The sequence below is a fragment of the Oncorhynchus gorbuscha genome, linkage group LG01 (assembly GCF_021184085.1).
Source record: "Oncorhynchus gorbuscha isolate QuinsamMale2020 ecotype Even-year linkage group LG01, OgorEven_v1.0, whole genome shotgun sequence".
In the NCBI taxonomy this organism is placed as follows: domain Eukaryota; kingdom Metazoa; phylum Chordata; class Actinopteri; order Salmoniformes; family Salmonidae; genus Oncorhynchus; species Oncorhynchus gorbuscha.
In genome coordinates, this window is record NC_060173.1 from 119,107,224 (window position 1) to 119,122,763 (window position 15,540).

The 15,540-nt window shown below is 48.1% G+C and overlaps 1 protein-coding gene across 1 annotated transcript in view; it reads right to left on the bottom strand.

Moving 5' to 3' along the window:
* Window positions 1-15,540, bottom strand: part of LOC123993153 (unconventional myosin-X-like) — a 51,006-nt gene that overhangs the window by 27,060 nt on the left and 8,406 nt on the right. Inside the window, exons 4-6 of the mRNA XM_046295036.1 lie at window positions 4,297-4,443; window positions 1,181-1,478; window positions 801-828 (exon numbers count right to left, since the gene is read on the bottom strand). Coding sequence (XP_046150992.1) covers window positions 801-828; window positions 1,181-1,478; window positions 4,297-4,443 — 473 coding nt within the window. The remainder of the gene's footprint in view (window positions 1-800; window positions 829-1,180; window positions 1,479-4,296; window positions 4,444-15,540) is intronic.

Below are 15,540 nucleotides of genomic sequence, written 5' to 3' on the forward strand. Positions count from 1 at the left end.
ACAGTAACATACTGGTCTCTGTTGAGTGGTTCACCTGAACCCAAACTGGCCTTGTTCACCTCTAGGAGACAGTAACATACTGGTCTCTGTTGAGTGGTTCACCCTGAACCCAAACGGGCCCTTGTTCACCTCTAGGAGACAGTAACATACTGGTGGTCTCTGTTGAGTGGTTCACCCTGAACCCAAACTGGCCTTGTTCACCTCTAGGAGACAGTAACATACTGGTCTCTGTTGAGTGGTTCACCCTGAACCCAAACTGGCCTTGTTCACCTCTAGGAGACAGTAACATACTGGTCTCTGTTTGAGTGGTTCACCCTGAACCCAAACTGGCCTTGTTCACCTCTAGGAGACAGTAACATACTGGTGGTCTCTGTTGAGTGGTTCACCCTGAACCCAAACGGGCCTTGTTCACCTCTAGGAGACAGTAACATACTGGTCTCTGTTGAGTGGTTCACCCTGAACCCAAACGGGCCTTGTTCACCTCTAGGAGACAGTAACATACTGGTCTCTGTTGAGTGGTTCACCCTGAACCCAAACTGGCCTTGTTCACCTCTAGGAGACAGTAACATACTGGTCTCTGTTGAGTGGTTCACCCTGAACCCAAACTGGCCTTGTTCACCTCTAGGAGACAGTAACATACTGGTCTCTGTTGAGTGGTTCACCCTGAACCCAAACTGGTCTTGTTCACCTCTAGGAGACAGTAACATAATGGTCTCTGTTGAGTGGTTCACCCTGAACCCAAACTGGTCTTGTTCACCTCTAGGAGACAGTAACATACTGGTCTCTGTTGAGTGGTTCACCCTGAACCCAAACGGGCCTTGTTCACCTCTAGGAGATAATAACATGGGGGGGGGCATAGGGTAGAGATGGGGGGGTTCTCCACCCTTTAAGGTGGAACTGGAGGTAAATAAAGTACCCTTTAAGGTGGAACTGGAGGTAAATAAAGTACCCTTTAAGGTGGAACTGGAGGTAAATAAAGTACCCTTTAAGGTGGAACTGGAGGTAAATAAAGTACCCTTTAAGGTGGAACTGGAGGTAAATAAAGTACCCTTTAAGGTGGAACTGGAGGTAAATAAAGTACCCTTTAAGGTGGAACTGGAGGTAAATAAAGTACCCTTTAAGGTGGAACTGGAGGTAAATAAAGTACCCTTTAAGGTGGAACTGGAGGTAAATAAAGTACCCTTTAAGGTGGAACTTGAGGTAGCGCAGGATGCCCCGGCTGGGCAGGAAGGTACAGCTCATACAGGTGAGGAGGTGCCAGTGGGCGCGATTGGCCGAGCTGTTGGGCTGAGGCACGTGATTGGTCTGCTTGATGAGCTGACAGTAGACCTCGTCTCTGAGCAGGCGCAGGTCGTGGCAGGTCTGGAGGATGCCCTGGATGATCGGCACGGGGTCAGACACAGACTCCATCTCCTGCAGAGAGTTGAAGATCTTCACTGCCTCGTCCTGCAGGCTGGCATAGCCCTTCTCCTTATGGACTGGGGGGGGGAGGACAGAGAGAGGGGAGACTTCATTAACAAAAAGCATGGCGAGAGAGAAAGCCACAGGGCTTCACACATTTTATTTATGTCAACCAGAATGAATGGTAAAACTGCACTGTTGTAGTAGAAGTCCGTGGAGGGTGAAAGAGGTTGTAGAAGTCTGTGGAGGGCGAAATGAGGTTGTAGAAGTCTGTGGAGGGCTGAAATGAGGTTGTAGAAGTCTGGAGGGTGAAAGAGGTTGTAGAAGTCCGTGGAGGGTGAAAGAGGTTGTAGAAGTCAGTGGAGGGTGAAAGAGGTTGTAGAAGTCCGTGGAGGGTGAAAGAGGTTGTAGAAGTCCGTGGAGGGTTAAAGAGGTTGTAGAAGTCCGTGGAGGGTTAAGAGGTTGTAGAAGTCCGTGGAGGGTGAAATAGGTTGTAGAAGTCCGTGGCGGGTTAAAGAGGTTGTAGAAGTCGGTGGAGGGTTAAAGAGGTTGTAGAAGTCCGTGGAGGGTGAAAGAGGTTGTAGAAGTCCGTGGAGGGTGAAAGAGGTTGTAGAAGTCCGTGGAGGGTGAAAGAGGTTGTAGAAGTCCGTGGAGGGTGAAAGAGGTTGTAGAAGTCCGTGGAGGGTGAAAGAGGATGTAGAAGTCCGTGGAGGGTGAAAGATGTTGTAGAAGTCCGTGGAGGGTGAAAGAGGTTGTAGAAGTCCGTGGATGGTGAAAGAGGTTGTAGAAGTCCGTGGAGGGTGAAAGAGGTTGTAGCAGTCCGTGGAGGGCGAAAGAGGTTGTAGCAGTCCGTGGAGGGCGAAAGAGGTTGTAGAAGTCCGTGGAGGGCGAAAGAGGTTGTAGAAGTCCGTGGAGGGCGAAAGAGGTTGTAGAAGTCCGTGGAGGGCGAAAGAGGTTGTAGAAGTCCGTGGAGGGCGAAATAGGTTGTAGAAGTCCGTGGAGGGTGAAAGAGGTTGTAGAAGTCCGTGGAGGGTTAAAGAGGTTGTAGAAGTCCGTGGAGGGTGAAAGAGGTTGTAGAAGTCCGTGGAGGGTGAAAGAGGTTGTAGAAGTCCGTGGAGGGTGAAAGAGGTTGTAGAAGTCCGTGGAGGGTGAAAGAGGTTGTAGAAGTCCGTGGAGGGTTAAAGAGGTTGTAGAAGTCCGTGGAGGGTTAGAGGTTGTAGAAGTCCGTGGAGGGTGAAAGAGGTTGTAGAAGTCCGTGGAGGGTGAAAGAGGTTGTAGAAGTCCGTGGAGGGTTAAAGAGGTTGTAGAAGTCCGTGGAGGGTGAAAGAGGTTGTAGAAGTCCGTGGAGGGTGAAAGAGGTTGTAGAAGTCCGTGGAGGTGAAAGAGGTTGTAGCAGTCCGTGGAGGGCGAAAGAGGTTGTAGCAGTCCGTGGAGGGCGAAAGAGGTTGTAGAAGTCCGTGGAGGGCGAAAGAGGTTGTAGAAGTCCGTGGAGGCGAAAGAGGTTGTAGAAGTCCGTGGAGGGCGAAAGAGGTTGTAGAAGTCCGTGGAGGCGAAATAGGTTGTAGAAGTCCGTGGAGGGCGAAAGAGGTTGTAGAAGTCCGTGGAGGGTTAAAGAGGTTGTAGAAGTCCGTGGAGGGTTGAAAGAGGTTGTAGAAGTCCGTGGAGGGTGAAAGAGGTTGTAGAAGTCCGTGGAGGGTGAAAGAGGTTGTAGAAGTCCGTGGAGGGTGAAAGAGGTTGTAGAAGTCCGTGGAGGGTTAAAGAGGTTGTAGAAGTCCGTGGAGGGTTAGAGGTTGTAGAAGTCCGTGGAGGGTGAAAGAGGTTGTAGAAGTCCGTGGAGGGTGAAAGAGGTTGTAGAAGTCCGTGGAGGGTTAAAGAGGTTGTAGAAGTCCGTGGAGGGTGAAAGAGGTTGTAGAAGTCCGTGGAGGGTGAAAGAGGTTGTAGAAGTCCGTGGAGGGTGAAAGAGGTTGTAGAAGTCCGTGGAGGGTGAAAGAGGTTGTAGAAGTCCGTGGAGGGTGAAAGAGGATGTAGAAGTCCGTGGAGGGTGAAAAGATGTTGTAGAAGTCCGTGGAGGGTGAAAGAGGTTGTAGAAGTCCGTGGATGGTGAAAGAGGTTGTAGAAGTCCGTGGAGGGTGAAAGAGGTTGTAGCAGTCCGTGGAGGGCGAAAGAGGTTGTAGCAGTCCGTGGAGGGCGAAAGAGGTTGTAAAAGTCCGTGGAGGGCGAAAGAGGTTGTAGAAGTCCGTGGAGGGCGAAAGAGGTTGTAGAAGTCCGTGGAGGGCGAAAGAGGTTGTAGAAGTCCGTGGAGGGCGAAATAGGTTGTAGAAGTCCGTGGAGGCTGAAAGAGGTTGTAGAAGTCCGTGGAGGGTTAAAGAGGTTGTAGAAGTCCGTGGAGGGTTAAAGAGGTTGTAGAAGTCCGTGGAGGGTGAAAGAGGTTGTAGAAGTCCGTGGAGGGTGAAAGAGGTTGTAGAAGTCCGTGGAGGGTGAAAGAGGTTGTAGAAGTCCGTGGAGGGTTAAAGAGGTTGTAGAAGTCCGTGGAGGGTTAGAGGTTGTAGAAGTCCGTGGAGGGTGAAAGAGAGTTGTAGAAGTCCGTGGAGGGTGAAAGAGGTTGTAGAAGTCCGTGGAGGGTGAAAGAGGTTGTAGAAGTCCGTGGAGGGTGAAAGAGGTTGTAGAAGTCCGTGGAGGGTGAAAGAGGTTGTAGAAGTCCGTGGAGGGTGAAAGAGGTTGTAGAAGTCCGTGGAGGGTGAAAGAGGTTGTAGAAGTCCGTGGAGGGTGAAAGAGGTTGTAGAAGTCCGTGGAGGGTGAAAGAGGTTGTAGAAGTCCGTGGAGGGTTAAAGAGGTTGTAGAAGTCCGTGGAGGGTTAAATAGGTAGTTGGGTTAAAGCAGTAATAAATAACTCACGGTGGATGTTGACCTCCCCATAAGGCAGAGGAAGCAGGGGGGAGTGGAGGGGGTGCTGGGTATATCTGAGGATAGGGTTCCTCCAGTACGTCTGCTCCACAGCTTCCACGTTCAGACTGCTCTCCTGGGGGGGGATACACAGGGGTCAGGGGTTAGGAGTCAGAGGTCGTAATTCATTATAGGAGCATTCGGATAGTATTCAGACCCTCATGACTTTTTACACATTTTGTCAGGTTACAGCCTTATTCTAAAATGGATTATATTGGGTTTTTTGCTCATCAATCTACCCACAATACCCCATAATGACATCACAATACCCCGTAATGACATCACAATACCCCGTAATGACATCACAATACCCCTATAATGACATCACAATACCCCGTAATGACATCACAATACCCCGTAATGACAAAGCAAAAAATGTTTTATTAAAAATAAAAATGGAAGTATTCAGACCATTTACTCAGTACTTTGTTGAAGCGCCTTTAGCAGTGATTACAGCCTCGAGTCTTCTTGGGTATGATGTTACAAACTTGGCACACTTGTATTTGGGGATTTTATCCCATTCTTCTCTGCAGATCCTCTCAAGCTCTGTCAGGTTGGATGGGGAGTGTCGCTGCACAGCTATTTTCAGGTTTCTCCAGAGATGTTTGATCGGGTTCAAGTCTGGGCTCTGGCTGGGCCACTCAAGGACATTTAGAAACGTGTCCCGATGCCACTCCTATGTGATCTTGGCTACAGTGTGACTGTACAGGCCCAGTCTAGTACCTCACTACACTACAGTGTGACTGTACAGGCCCAGTTTATAACCTCACCTCACTACAGTGTGACTGTACAGGCCCAGTTTAGAACCTCACCTCACCACTTTGTGACTGTACAGACCCAGTCTAGTACCTCACTACAGTGTGACTGTACAGGCCCAGTTTAGAACCTCACCTCACCACTTTGTGACTGTACAGACCCAGTCTAGTACCTCACTACAGTGTGACTGTACAGGCCCAGTTTAGTACCTCACCTCACTACAGTGTGACTGTACAGACCCAGTCTAGTACCTCACTACAGTGCGACTGTACAGGCCCAGTTTAGTACCTCACTACAGTGTGACTGTACAGGCCCGGTTTAGTACCTCACTACAGTGTGACTGTACAGGCCCAGTTTAGTACCTCACTACACTACAATGTGACTGTACAGGCCCAGTTTAGTACCTCACTACAGTGTGACTGTACAGGCCCAGTTTAGAACCTCACCTCACTACAGTGTGACTGTACAGGCCCAGTTTAGAACCTCACCACGTTGTGACTGTACAGACCCAGTCTAGTACCTCACTACAGTGTGACTGTACAGGCCCAGTTTAGTACCTCACCTCACTACAGTGTGACTGTACAGACCCAGTCTAGTACCTCACTACAGTGCGACTGTACAGGCCCAGTTTAGTACCTCACTACAGTGTAACTGTACAGGCCCAGTCTAGTACCTCACTACAGTGTGACTGTACAGGCCCGGTTTAGTACCTCACTACAGTGTGACTGTACAGGCCCAGTTTAGTACCTCACTACACTACAATGTGACTGTACAGGCCCAGTTTAGTACCTCACTACACTACAATGTGACTGTACAGGCCCAGTTTAGTACCTCACTACAGTGTGACTGTACAGGCCCAGTTTAGAACCTCACCTCACTACAGTGTGACTGTACAGACCCAGTCTAGTACCTCACTACAGTGCGACTGTACAGGCCCAGTTTAGTACCTCACTACAGTGTAACTGTACAGACCCAGTCTAGTACCTCACTACAGTGAGACTGTACAGGCCCAGTCTAGTACCTCACTACAGTGTAACTGTACAGGCCCAGTCTAGTACCTCACTACAGTGCGACTGTACAGGCCCGGTTTAGTACCTCACTACACTACAGTGTGACTGTACAGGCCCAGTTTAGTACCTCACTACACTACAGTGTGACTGTACAGGCCCAGTCTAGTACCTCACTACAGTGTGACTGTACAGGCCCAGTTTAGAACCTCACCTCACTACAGTGTGACTGTACAGACCCAGTCTAGTACCTCACTACAGTGTGACTGTACGGGCCCAGTCTAGTACCTCACTACAGTGTGACTGTACAGGCCCAGTTTAGTACCTCACTACAGTGTAACTGTACAGACCCAGTCTAGTACCTCACTACAGTGTGACTGTACAGGCCCAGTTTAGTACCTCACTACAGTGTAACTGTACAGGCCCAGTCTAGTACCTCACTACAGTGCGACTGTACAGGCCCAGTTTAGTACCTCACTACAGTGTAACTGTACAGACCCAGTCTAGTACCTCACTACAGTGCGACTGTACAGGCCCAGTCTAGTACCTCACTACAGTGCGACTGTACAGGCCCGGTTTAGTACCTCACTACAGTGTAACTGTACAGGCCCAGTCTAGTACCTCACTACAGTGCGACTGTACAGGCCCAGTTTAGTACCTCACTACAGTGTAACTGTACAGACCCAGTCTAGTACCTCACTACAGTGCGACTGTACAGGCCCAGTTTAGTACCTCACTACAGTGTGACTGTACAGACCCAGTTTAGTACCTCACTACAATTTGACTGTACAGGCCCAGTTTAGAACCTCACCTCACTACAGTGTGACTGTACAGGCCCAGTCTAGTACCTCACTACAGTGCGACTGTACAGGCCCAGTTTAGTACCTCACTACAGCGTGACTGTACAGACCCAGTTTAGTACCTCACTACAATGTGACTGTACAGACCCAGTTTAGTACCTCACTACAATGTGACTGTACAGGCCCAGTTTAGTACCTCACTACAATGTGACTGTACAGACCCAGTTTAGTACCTCACTACAATGTGACTGTACAGGCCCAGTTTAGAACCTCACCTCACTACAGTGTGACTGTACAGACCCAGTCTAGAACCTCACTACAGTGTGACTGTACAGACCCAGTTTAGTACCTCACTACAATGTGACTGTACAGGCCCAGTTTAGAACCTCACCTCACTACAGTGTGACTGTACAGACCCAGTCTAGTACCTCACTACAGTGTGACTGTACAGGCCCAGTTTAGTACCTCACTACAGTGTAACTGTACAGGCCCAGTCTAGTACCTCACTACAGTGTGACTGTACAGGCCCGGTTTAGTACCTCACTACAGTGTGACTGTACAGGCCCAGTTTAGTACCTCACTACACTACAATGTGACTGTACAGGCCCAGTTTAGTACCTCACTACAGTGTGACTGTACAGGCCCAGTTTAGAACCTCACCTCACTACAGTGTGACTGTACAGGCCCAGTTTAGAACCTCACCTCACCACTTTGTGACTGTACAGACCCAGTCTAGTACCTCACTACAGTGTGACTGTACAGGCCCAGTTTAGAACCTCACCTCACCACTTTGTGACTGTACAGACCCAGTCTAGTACCTCACTACAGTGTGACTGTACAGGCCCAGTTTAGTACCTCACCTCACTACAGTGTGACTGTACAGACCCAGTCTAGTACCTCACTACAGTGCGACTGTACAGGCCCAGTTTAGTACCTCACTACAGTGTAACTGTACAGGCCCAGTCTAGTACCTCACTACAGTGTGACTGTACAGGCCCGGTTTAGTACCTCACTACAGTGTGACTGTACAGGCCCAGTTTGAGTACCTCACTACACTACAATGTGACTGTACAGGCCCAGTTTAGTACCTCACTACAGTGTGACTGTACAGGCCCAGTTTAGAACCTCACCTCACTACAGTGTGACTGTACAGACCCAGTCTAGTACCTCACTACAGTGCGACTGTACAGGCCCAGTTTAGTACCTCACTACAGTGTAACTGTACAGACCCAGTCTAGTACCTCACTACAGTGAGACTGTACAGGCCCAGTCTAGTACCTCACTACAGTGTAACTGTACAGGCCCAGTCTAGTACCTCACTACAGTGCGACTGTACAGGCCCGGTTTAGTACCTCACTACACTACAGTGTGACTGTACAGGCCCAGTTTAGTACCTCACTACACTACAGTGTGACTGTACAGGCCCAGTCTAGTACCTCACTACAGTGTGACTGTACAGGCCCAGTTTAGAACCTCACCTCACTACAGTGTGACTGTACAGACCCAGTCTAGTACCTCACTACAGTGTGACTGTACAGGCCCAGTCTAGTACCTCACTACAGTGTGACTGTACAGGCCCAGTTTAGTACCTCACTACAGTGTAACTGTACAGACCCAGTCTAGTACCTCACTACAGTGTGACTGTACAGGCCCAGTTTAGTACCTCACTACAGTGTAACTGTACAGGCCCAGTCTAGTACCTCACTACAGTGCGACTGTACAGGCCCAGTTTAGTACCTCACTACAGTGTAACTGTACAGACCCAGTCTAGTACCTCACTACAGTGCGACTGTACAGGCCCAGTCTAGTACCTCACTACAGTGCGACTGTACAGGCCCGGTTTAGTACCTCACTACAGTGCGACTGTACAGACCCAGTTTAGTACCTCACTACAATGTGACTCTACAGGCCCAGTTTAGAACCTCACCTCACTACAGTGTGACTGTACAGGCCCAGTCTAGTACCTCACTACAGTGCGACTGTACAGGCCCAGTCTAGTACCTCACTACAGTGTGACTGTACAGGCCCAGTCTAGTACCTCACTACAGTGCGACTGTACAGGCCCAGTTTAGTACCTCACTACAGTGTGACTGTACAGACCCAGTTTAGTACCTCACTACAATGTGACTGTACAGACCCAGTTTAGTACCTCACTACAATGTGACTGTACAGGCCCAGTTTAGTACCTCACTACAATGTGACTGTACAGACCCAGTTTAGTACCTCACTACAATGTGACTGTACAGGCCCAGTTTAGAACCTCACCTCACTACAGTGTGACTGTACAGACCCAGTCTAGAACCTCACTACAGTGTGACTGTACAGACCCAGTTTAGTACCTCACTACAATGTGACTGTACAGGCCCAGTTTAGAACCTCACCTCACTACAATGTGACTGTACAGACCCAGTCTAGAACCTCACTACAGTGTGACTGTACAGACCCAGTTTAGTACCTCACTACAACGTGACTGTACAGACCCAGTTTAGTACCTCACTACAATGTGACTGTACAGGCCCAGTTTAGAACCTCACCTCACTACAGTGTGACTGTACAGGCCCAGTTTAGAACCTCACTACAGTGCGACTGTACAGGCCCAGTTTAGTACCTCACTACAGTGCGACTGTACAGACCCAGTTTAGTACCTCACTACAATGTGACTGTACAGACCCAGTTTAGTACCTCACTACAGTGTGACTGTACAGGCCCAGTTTAGAACCTCACCTCACTACAGTGTGACTGTACAGGCCCAGTTTAGAACCTCACTACAGTGTGACTGTACAGGCCCAGTCTAGTACCTCACTTCACTACAATGTGACTGTACAGGCCCAGTCTAGTACCTCACTACAGTGTGACTGTACAGGCCCAGTCTAGTACCTCACTACAGTGTGACTGTACAGGCCCAGTCTAGTACCTCACTACAGTGTGACTGTACAGGCCCAGTCTAGTACCTCACTACAGTGTGACTGTACAGTCCCAGTCTAGTACCTCACTACAGTGTGACTGTACAGGCCCCATTTAGTACCTCACTACAGTGTGACTGTACAGGCCCAGTTTAGTACCTCACTACAGTGTGACTGTACAGGCCCAGTTTAGTACCTCACTACAGTGTGACTGTACAGGCCCAGTCTAGTACCTCACTACAGTGTGACTGTGTGTCCCTGCTGGCCATAAGCAGAGGCTGCAACGGTAAATGGCATACAACTCGGAGGAGGAACAAATGTAACTAGACTGGGTCTCAGATCTGGACAATTGTAACTAGACTGGTCTCGGTCTGGACAATTGTAACTAGACTGGTCTCAGGTCTGGTAACTAGACGGGTCTCAGGTCTGGACAACAAAATGTAACTAGACTGGTCTCAGGTCTGGACAATTGTAGCTAGACTGGTCTCAGGTCTGGACAAATGTAACTAGACTGGTCTCAGGTCTGGACAAATGTAACTAGACTGGTCTCAGGTCTGGACAAATGTAACTAGACTGGTCTCAGGTCTGGACAAATGTAACTAGACTGGTCTCAGGTCTGGACAATTGTAACTAGACTGGTCTCAGGTCTGGACAATTGTAACTAGACTGGTCTCAGGTCTGGACAAATGTAACTAGACTGTGGTCTCAGGTCTGGAGTAACTAGACTGGTCTCAGGTCTGGACAAATGTAACTAGACTGGTCTCAGGTCTGGACAAATGTAACTAGACTGGTCTCAGGTCTGGACAAATGTAACTAGACTGGTCTCAGGTCTGGACAAATGTAACTAGACTGGTCTCAAGTCTGGACAATTGTAACTAGACTGGTCTCAGGTCTCTGTAACTAGACTGGTCTCGGGTCTGGACAATTGTAACTAGACTGGTCTCAGGTCTGGACAAATGTAACTAGACTGGTCTCAGGTCTGGACAAATGTAACTAGACTGGTCTCAGGTCTGGACAAATGTAACTAGACTGGTCTCAGGTCTGGACAATTGTAACTAGACTGGTCTCAGGTCTGGACAATTGTAACTAGACTGGTCTCAGGTCTGGACAATTGTAACTAGACTGGTCTCAGGTCTGGACAATTGTAACTAGACTGGTCTCAGGTCTGGACAATTGTAACTAGACGATCTCCAGGTCTGGACAATTGTAACTAGACTGGTCTCAGGTCTGTCTGTGCCGTCTTGCCAAACACGAATCTCATCTTATCTGCCAACATAGACAGGGCTCTAACTCCTCTAGCTCCACAATGAAATAGGGTGCAGGCCAGGCAGCAGGTTGTTAGCCAGCCTGCCAGCATAGTGAGTCTGCCACTAGCATAGACAGTGTAGTCAGCTCAGCTATCACCATTGAGACCGTGTCTGTGCCTCGACCTAGGTTGGGCAAAACTAAACATGGCGGTGTTCGCCTTAGCAATCTCACTAGGATAATGACCACCTCCATTCCTGTCCGGTACTGAAAAGAGATCATGATATCTCACATCTCAAAATAGGGCTACTTAATGTTAGATCCCTTACTTCAAAGGCAATTATAGTCAATGAACTAATCACTGATCATAATCTTGATGTGATTGGCCTGACTGAAACATGGCTTAAGCCTGATGAATTTACTGTGTTAAATGAGGCCTCACCTCTTGGCTACACTAGTGACCATATCCCCCGTGCATCCCGCAAAGGCGGAGGTGTTGCTAACATTTACGATAGCAAATTTCAATTTACAAAAAAAAATAGACGTATTTGTCTTTTGAGCTTCTAGTCATGAAATCTATGCAGCCTACTCAATCACTTTTTATAGCTACTGTTTACAGGCCTCCTGGGCCATATACAGCGTTTCTCACTGAGTTCCCTGAATTCCTATCAGACCTTGTAGTCATTGCAGATAATATTCTAATCTTTGGTGACTTTAATATTCACATGGAAAAGTCCACAGACCCACTCCAAAAGGCTTTTGGAGCCATCATCGACTCAGTGGGTTTTGTCCAACATGTCTCTGGACCCACTCACTCTCACAGTCATACGCTGGACCTAGTTTTGTCCCATGGAATAAATGTTGTGGATCTTAATGTTTTTCCTCATAATCCTGGACTATCGGACCACCATTTTATTACGTTTGCAATTGCAACAAATAATCTGCTCAGACCCCAACCAAGGAACATCAAAAGTCGTGCTATAAATTCACAGACAACACAAAGATTCCTTGATGCCCTTCCAGACTCCCTCTGCCTACCCAAGGACGCCAGAGGACAAAAATCCGTTAACCACCTAACTGAGGATCTCAATTTAACCTTGCGCAATACCCTAGATGCAGTTGCACCCCTAAAAACTAAAAAATGTCTCATAAGAAACTAGCTCCCTGGTACACAGAAAATACCCGAGCTCTGAAGCAAGCTTCCAGAAAATTGGAACGGAAATGGCGCCACACCAAACTGGAAGTCTTCCGACTAGCTTGGAAGGACGGTACCGTGCAGTACCGAAGAGCCCTTACTGCTGCTCGATCGTCCTATTTTTCTAACTTAATTGAGGAAAATAAGAACAATCCGAAATTCCTTTTTGATACTGTGGCAAAGCTAACTAAAAAGCAGCATTCCCCAAGAGAGGATGACTTGCACTTTAGCAGTGATAAATTCATGAACTTCTTTGAGGAAAAGATTATGATTATTAGAAAGCAAATTACGGACTCCTCTTTAAACCTGCGTATTCCTCCAAACCTCAGTTGTCCTGAGTCTGCACAACTCTGCCAGGACCTAGGATCAAGAGAGACGCTCAAGTGTTTTAGTACTATATCTCTTGACACAATGATGAAAATAATCATGGCCTCTAAACCTTCAAGCTGTATACTGGACCCTATTCCAACTAAACTACTGAAAGAGCTGCTTCCTGTGCTTGGCCCTCCTATGTTGAACATAATAAACGGCTCTCTATCCACTGGATGTGTACCAAACTCACTAAAAGTGGCAGTAATAAAGCCTCTCTTGAAAAAGCCAAACCTTGACCCAGAAAATATAAAAAACTATCGGCCTATATCGAATCTTCCATTCCTCTCAAAGATTTTAGAGAAGGCTGTTGCGCAGCAACTCACTGCCTTCCTGAAGACAAACAATGTATACGAAATGCTTCAGTCTGGTTTTAGACCCCATCATAGCACTGAGACGGCACTTGTGAAGGTGGTAAATGACATTTTGATGGCATCGGACCGAGGCTCTGCATCTGTCCTCGTGCTCCTAGACCTTAGTGCTGCTTTTGATACCATCGATCACCACATTCTTTTGGAGAGATTGGAAACCCAAATTGGTCTACACGGACATGTTCTGGCCTGGTTTAGGTCTTATCTGTCGGAAAGATATCAGTTTGTCTCTGTGAATGGTTTGTCCTCTGACAAATCAACTGTACATTTCGGTGTTCCTCAAGGTTCTGTTTTAGGACCACTATTGTTTTCACTATATATTTTACCTCTTGGGGATGTTATTCGAAAACATAATGTAAACTTTCACTGCTATGCGGATGACACACAGCTGTACATTTCAATGAAACATGGTGAAGCCCCAAAATTGCCCTCGCTAGAAGCATGTGTTTCAGACATAAGGAAGTGGATGGCTGCAAACTTTCTACTATTAAACTCGGACAAAACAGAGATGCTTGTTCTAGGTCCCAAGAAACAAAGAGATCTTCTGTTGAATCTGACAATTAATCTTAATGGTTGTACAGTCGTCTCAAATAAAACTGTGAAGGACCTCGGCGTTACTCTGGACCCTGATCTCTCTTTTGAAGAACATATCAAGACCATTTCGAGGACAGCTTTTTTCCATCTACGTAACATTGCAAAAATCAGAAACTTTCTGTCCAAAAATGATGCAGAAAAATTAATCCATGCTTTTGTCACTTCTAGGTTAGACTACTGCAATGCTCTATTTTCCGGCTACCCGGATAAAGCACTAAATAAACTTCAGTTAGTGCTAAATACGGCTGCTAGAATCCTGACTAGAACCAAAAAATTTGATCATATTACTCCAGTGCTAGCCTCTCTACACTGGCTTCCTGTCAAAGCAAGGGCTGATTTCAAGGTTTTACTGCTAACCTACAAAGCATTACATGGGCTTGCTCCTACCTACCTCTCTGATTTGGTCCTGCCGTACATACCTACACGTACGCTACGGTCACAAGACGCAGGCCTCCTAATTGTCCCTAGAATTTCTAAGCAAACAGCTGGAGGCAGGGCTTTCTCCTATAGAGCTCCATTTTTATGGAACGGTCTGCCTACCCATGTCAGAGACGCAAACTCGGTCTCAACCTTTAAGTCTTTACTGAAGACTCATCTCTTCAGTGGGTCATATGATTGAGTGTAGTCTGGCCCAGGAGTGGGAAGGTGAACGGAAAGGCTCTGGAGCAACGAACCGCCCTTGCTGTCTCTGCCTGGCCGGTTCCCCTCTTTTCACTGGGATTCTTTGCCTCTAACCCTGTTACGGGGGCTGAGTCACTGGCTTGCTGGGGCTCTCTCGTGCCGTCCCTGGGGGGGGTGCGTCACCTGGGTGGGTTGATTCACTGTTGTGGTCGGCCTGTCTGGGTTCCCCCCTTGGGTTGTACCGTGTCGGAGATCTTTGTGGGCTATACTCGGCCTTGTCTCAGGATGGTAAGTTGGTGGTTGAAGATTTCCCTCTAGTGGTGTGGGGGCTGTGCTTTGGCAAAGTGGGTGGGGTTATATCCTTCCTGTTTGGCCCTGTCCGGGGGTGTCCTCGGATGGGGCCACAGTGTCTCCTGACCCCTCCTGTCTCAGCCTCCAGTATTTATGCTGCAGTAGTTTATGTGTCGGGGGGCTAGGGTCAGTTTGTTTATCTGGAGTACTTCTCCTGTCCTATTCAGGTGTCCTGTGTGAATCTAAGTGTGCGTTCTCTAATTCTCTCCTTCTCTCTTTCTTTCTCTCTCTCGGAGGACCTGAGCCCTAGGACCATGCCCCAGGACTACCTGACATGATGACTCCTTGCTGTCCCCAGTCCACCTGGCCATGCTGCTGCTCCAGTTTCAACTGGCCTGGGCCCTAGGACCATGTCCCAGGACTACCTGACATGAGGACTCCTTGCTGTCCCCAGTCCACCTGGCCATGCTCCTGCTCCAGTTTCAACTGTTCTGCCTTACTATTATTCAACCATGCTGGTCATTTATGAACATTTGAACATCTTGGCCACGTTCTGTTATAATCTCCACCCGGCACAGCCAGAAGAGGACTGGCCACCCCACATATGCTCTCTCTAATTCTCTCTTTCTTTCTCTCTCTCGGAGGACCTGAGCCCTAGGACCGTGCCCCAGGACTACCTGACATGATGGCTCCTTGCTGTCCCCAGTCCACCTGACTGTGCTGCTGCTCCAGTTTCAACTGTTCTGCCTTATTATTATTTGACCATGCTGGTCATTTATGAACATTTGAACATCTTGGTCATGTTCTGTTATAATCTCTACCCGGCACAGCCAGAAGAGGACTGGCCACCCCACATAGCCCGGTTCCTCTCTAGGTTTCTTCCTAGGTTTTGGCCTTTCTAGGGAGTTTTTCCTAGCCACCGTGCTTTTACACCTGCATTGTTTGCTGTTTGGGGTTTTAGGCTGGGTTTCTGTACAGCACTTTGAGATATCAGCTGATGTACGAAGGGCTATATAAATAAATTTGATTTGATTTGATTTGATT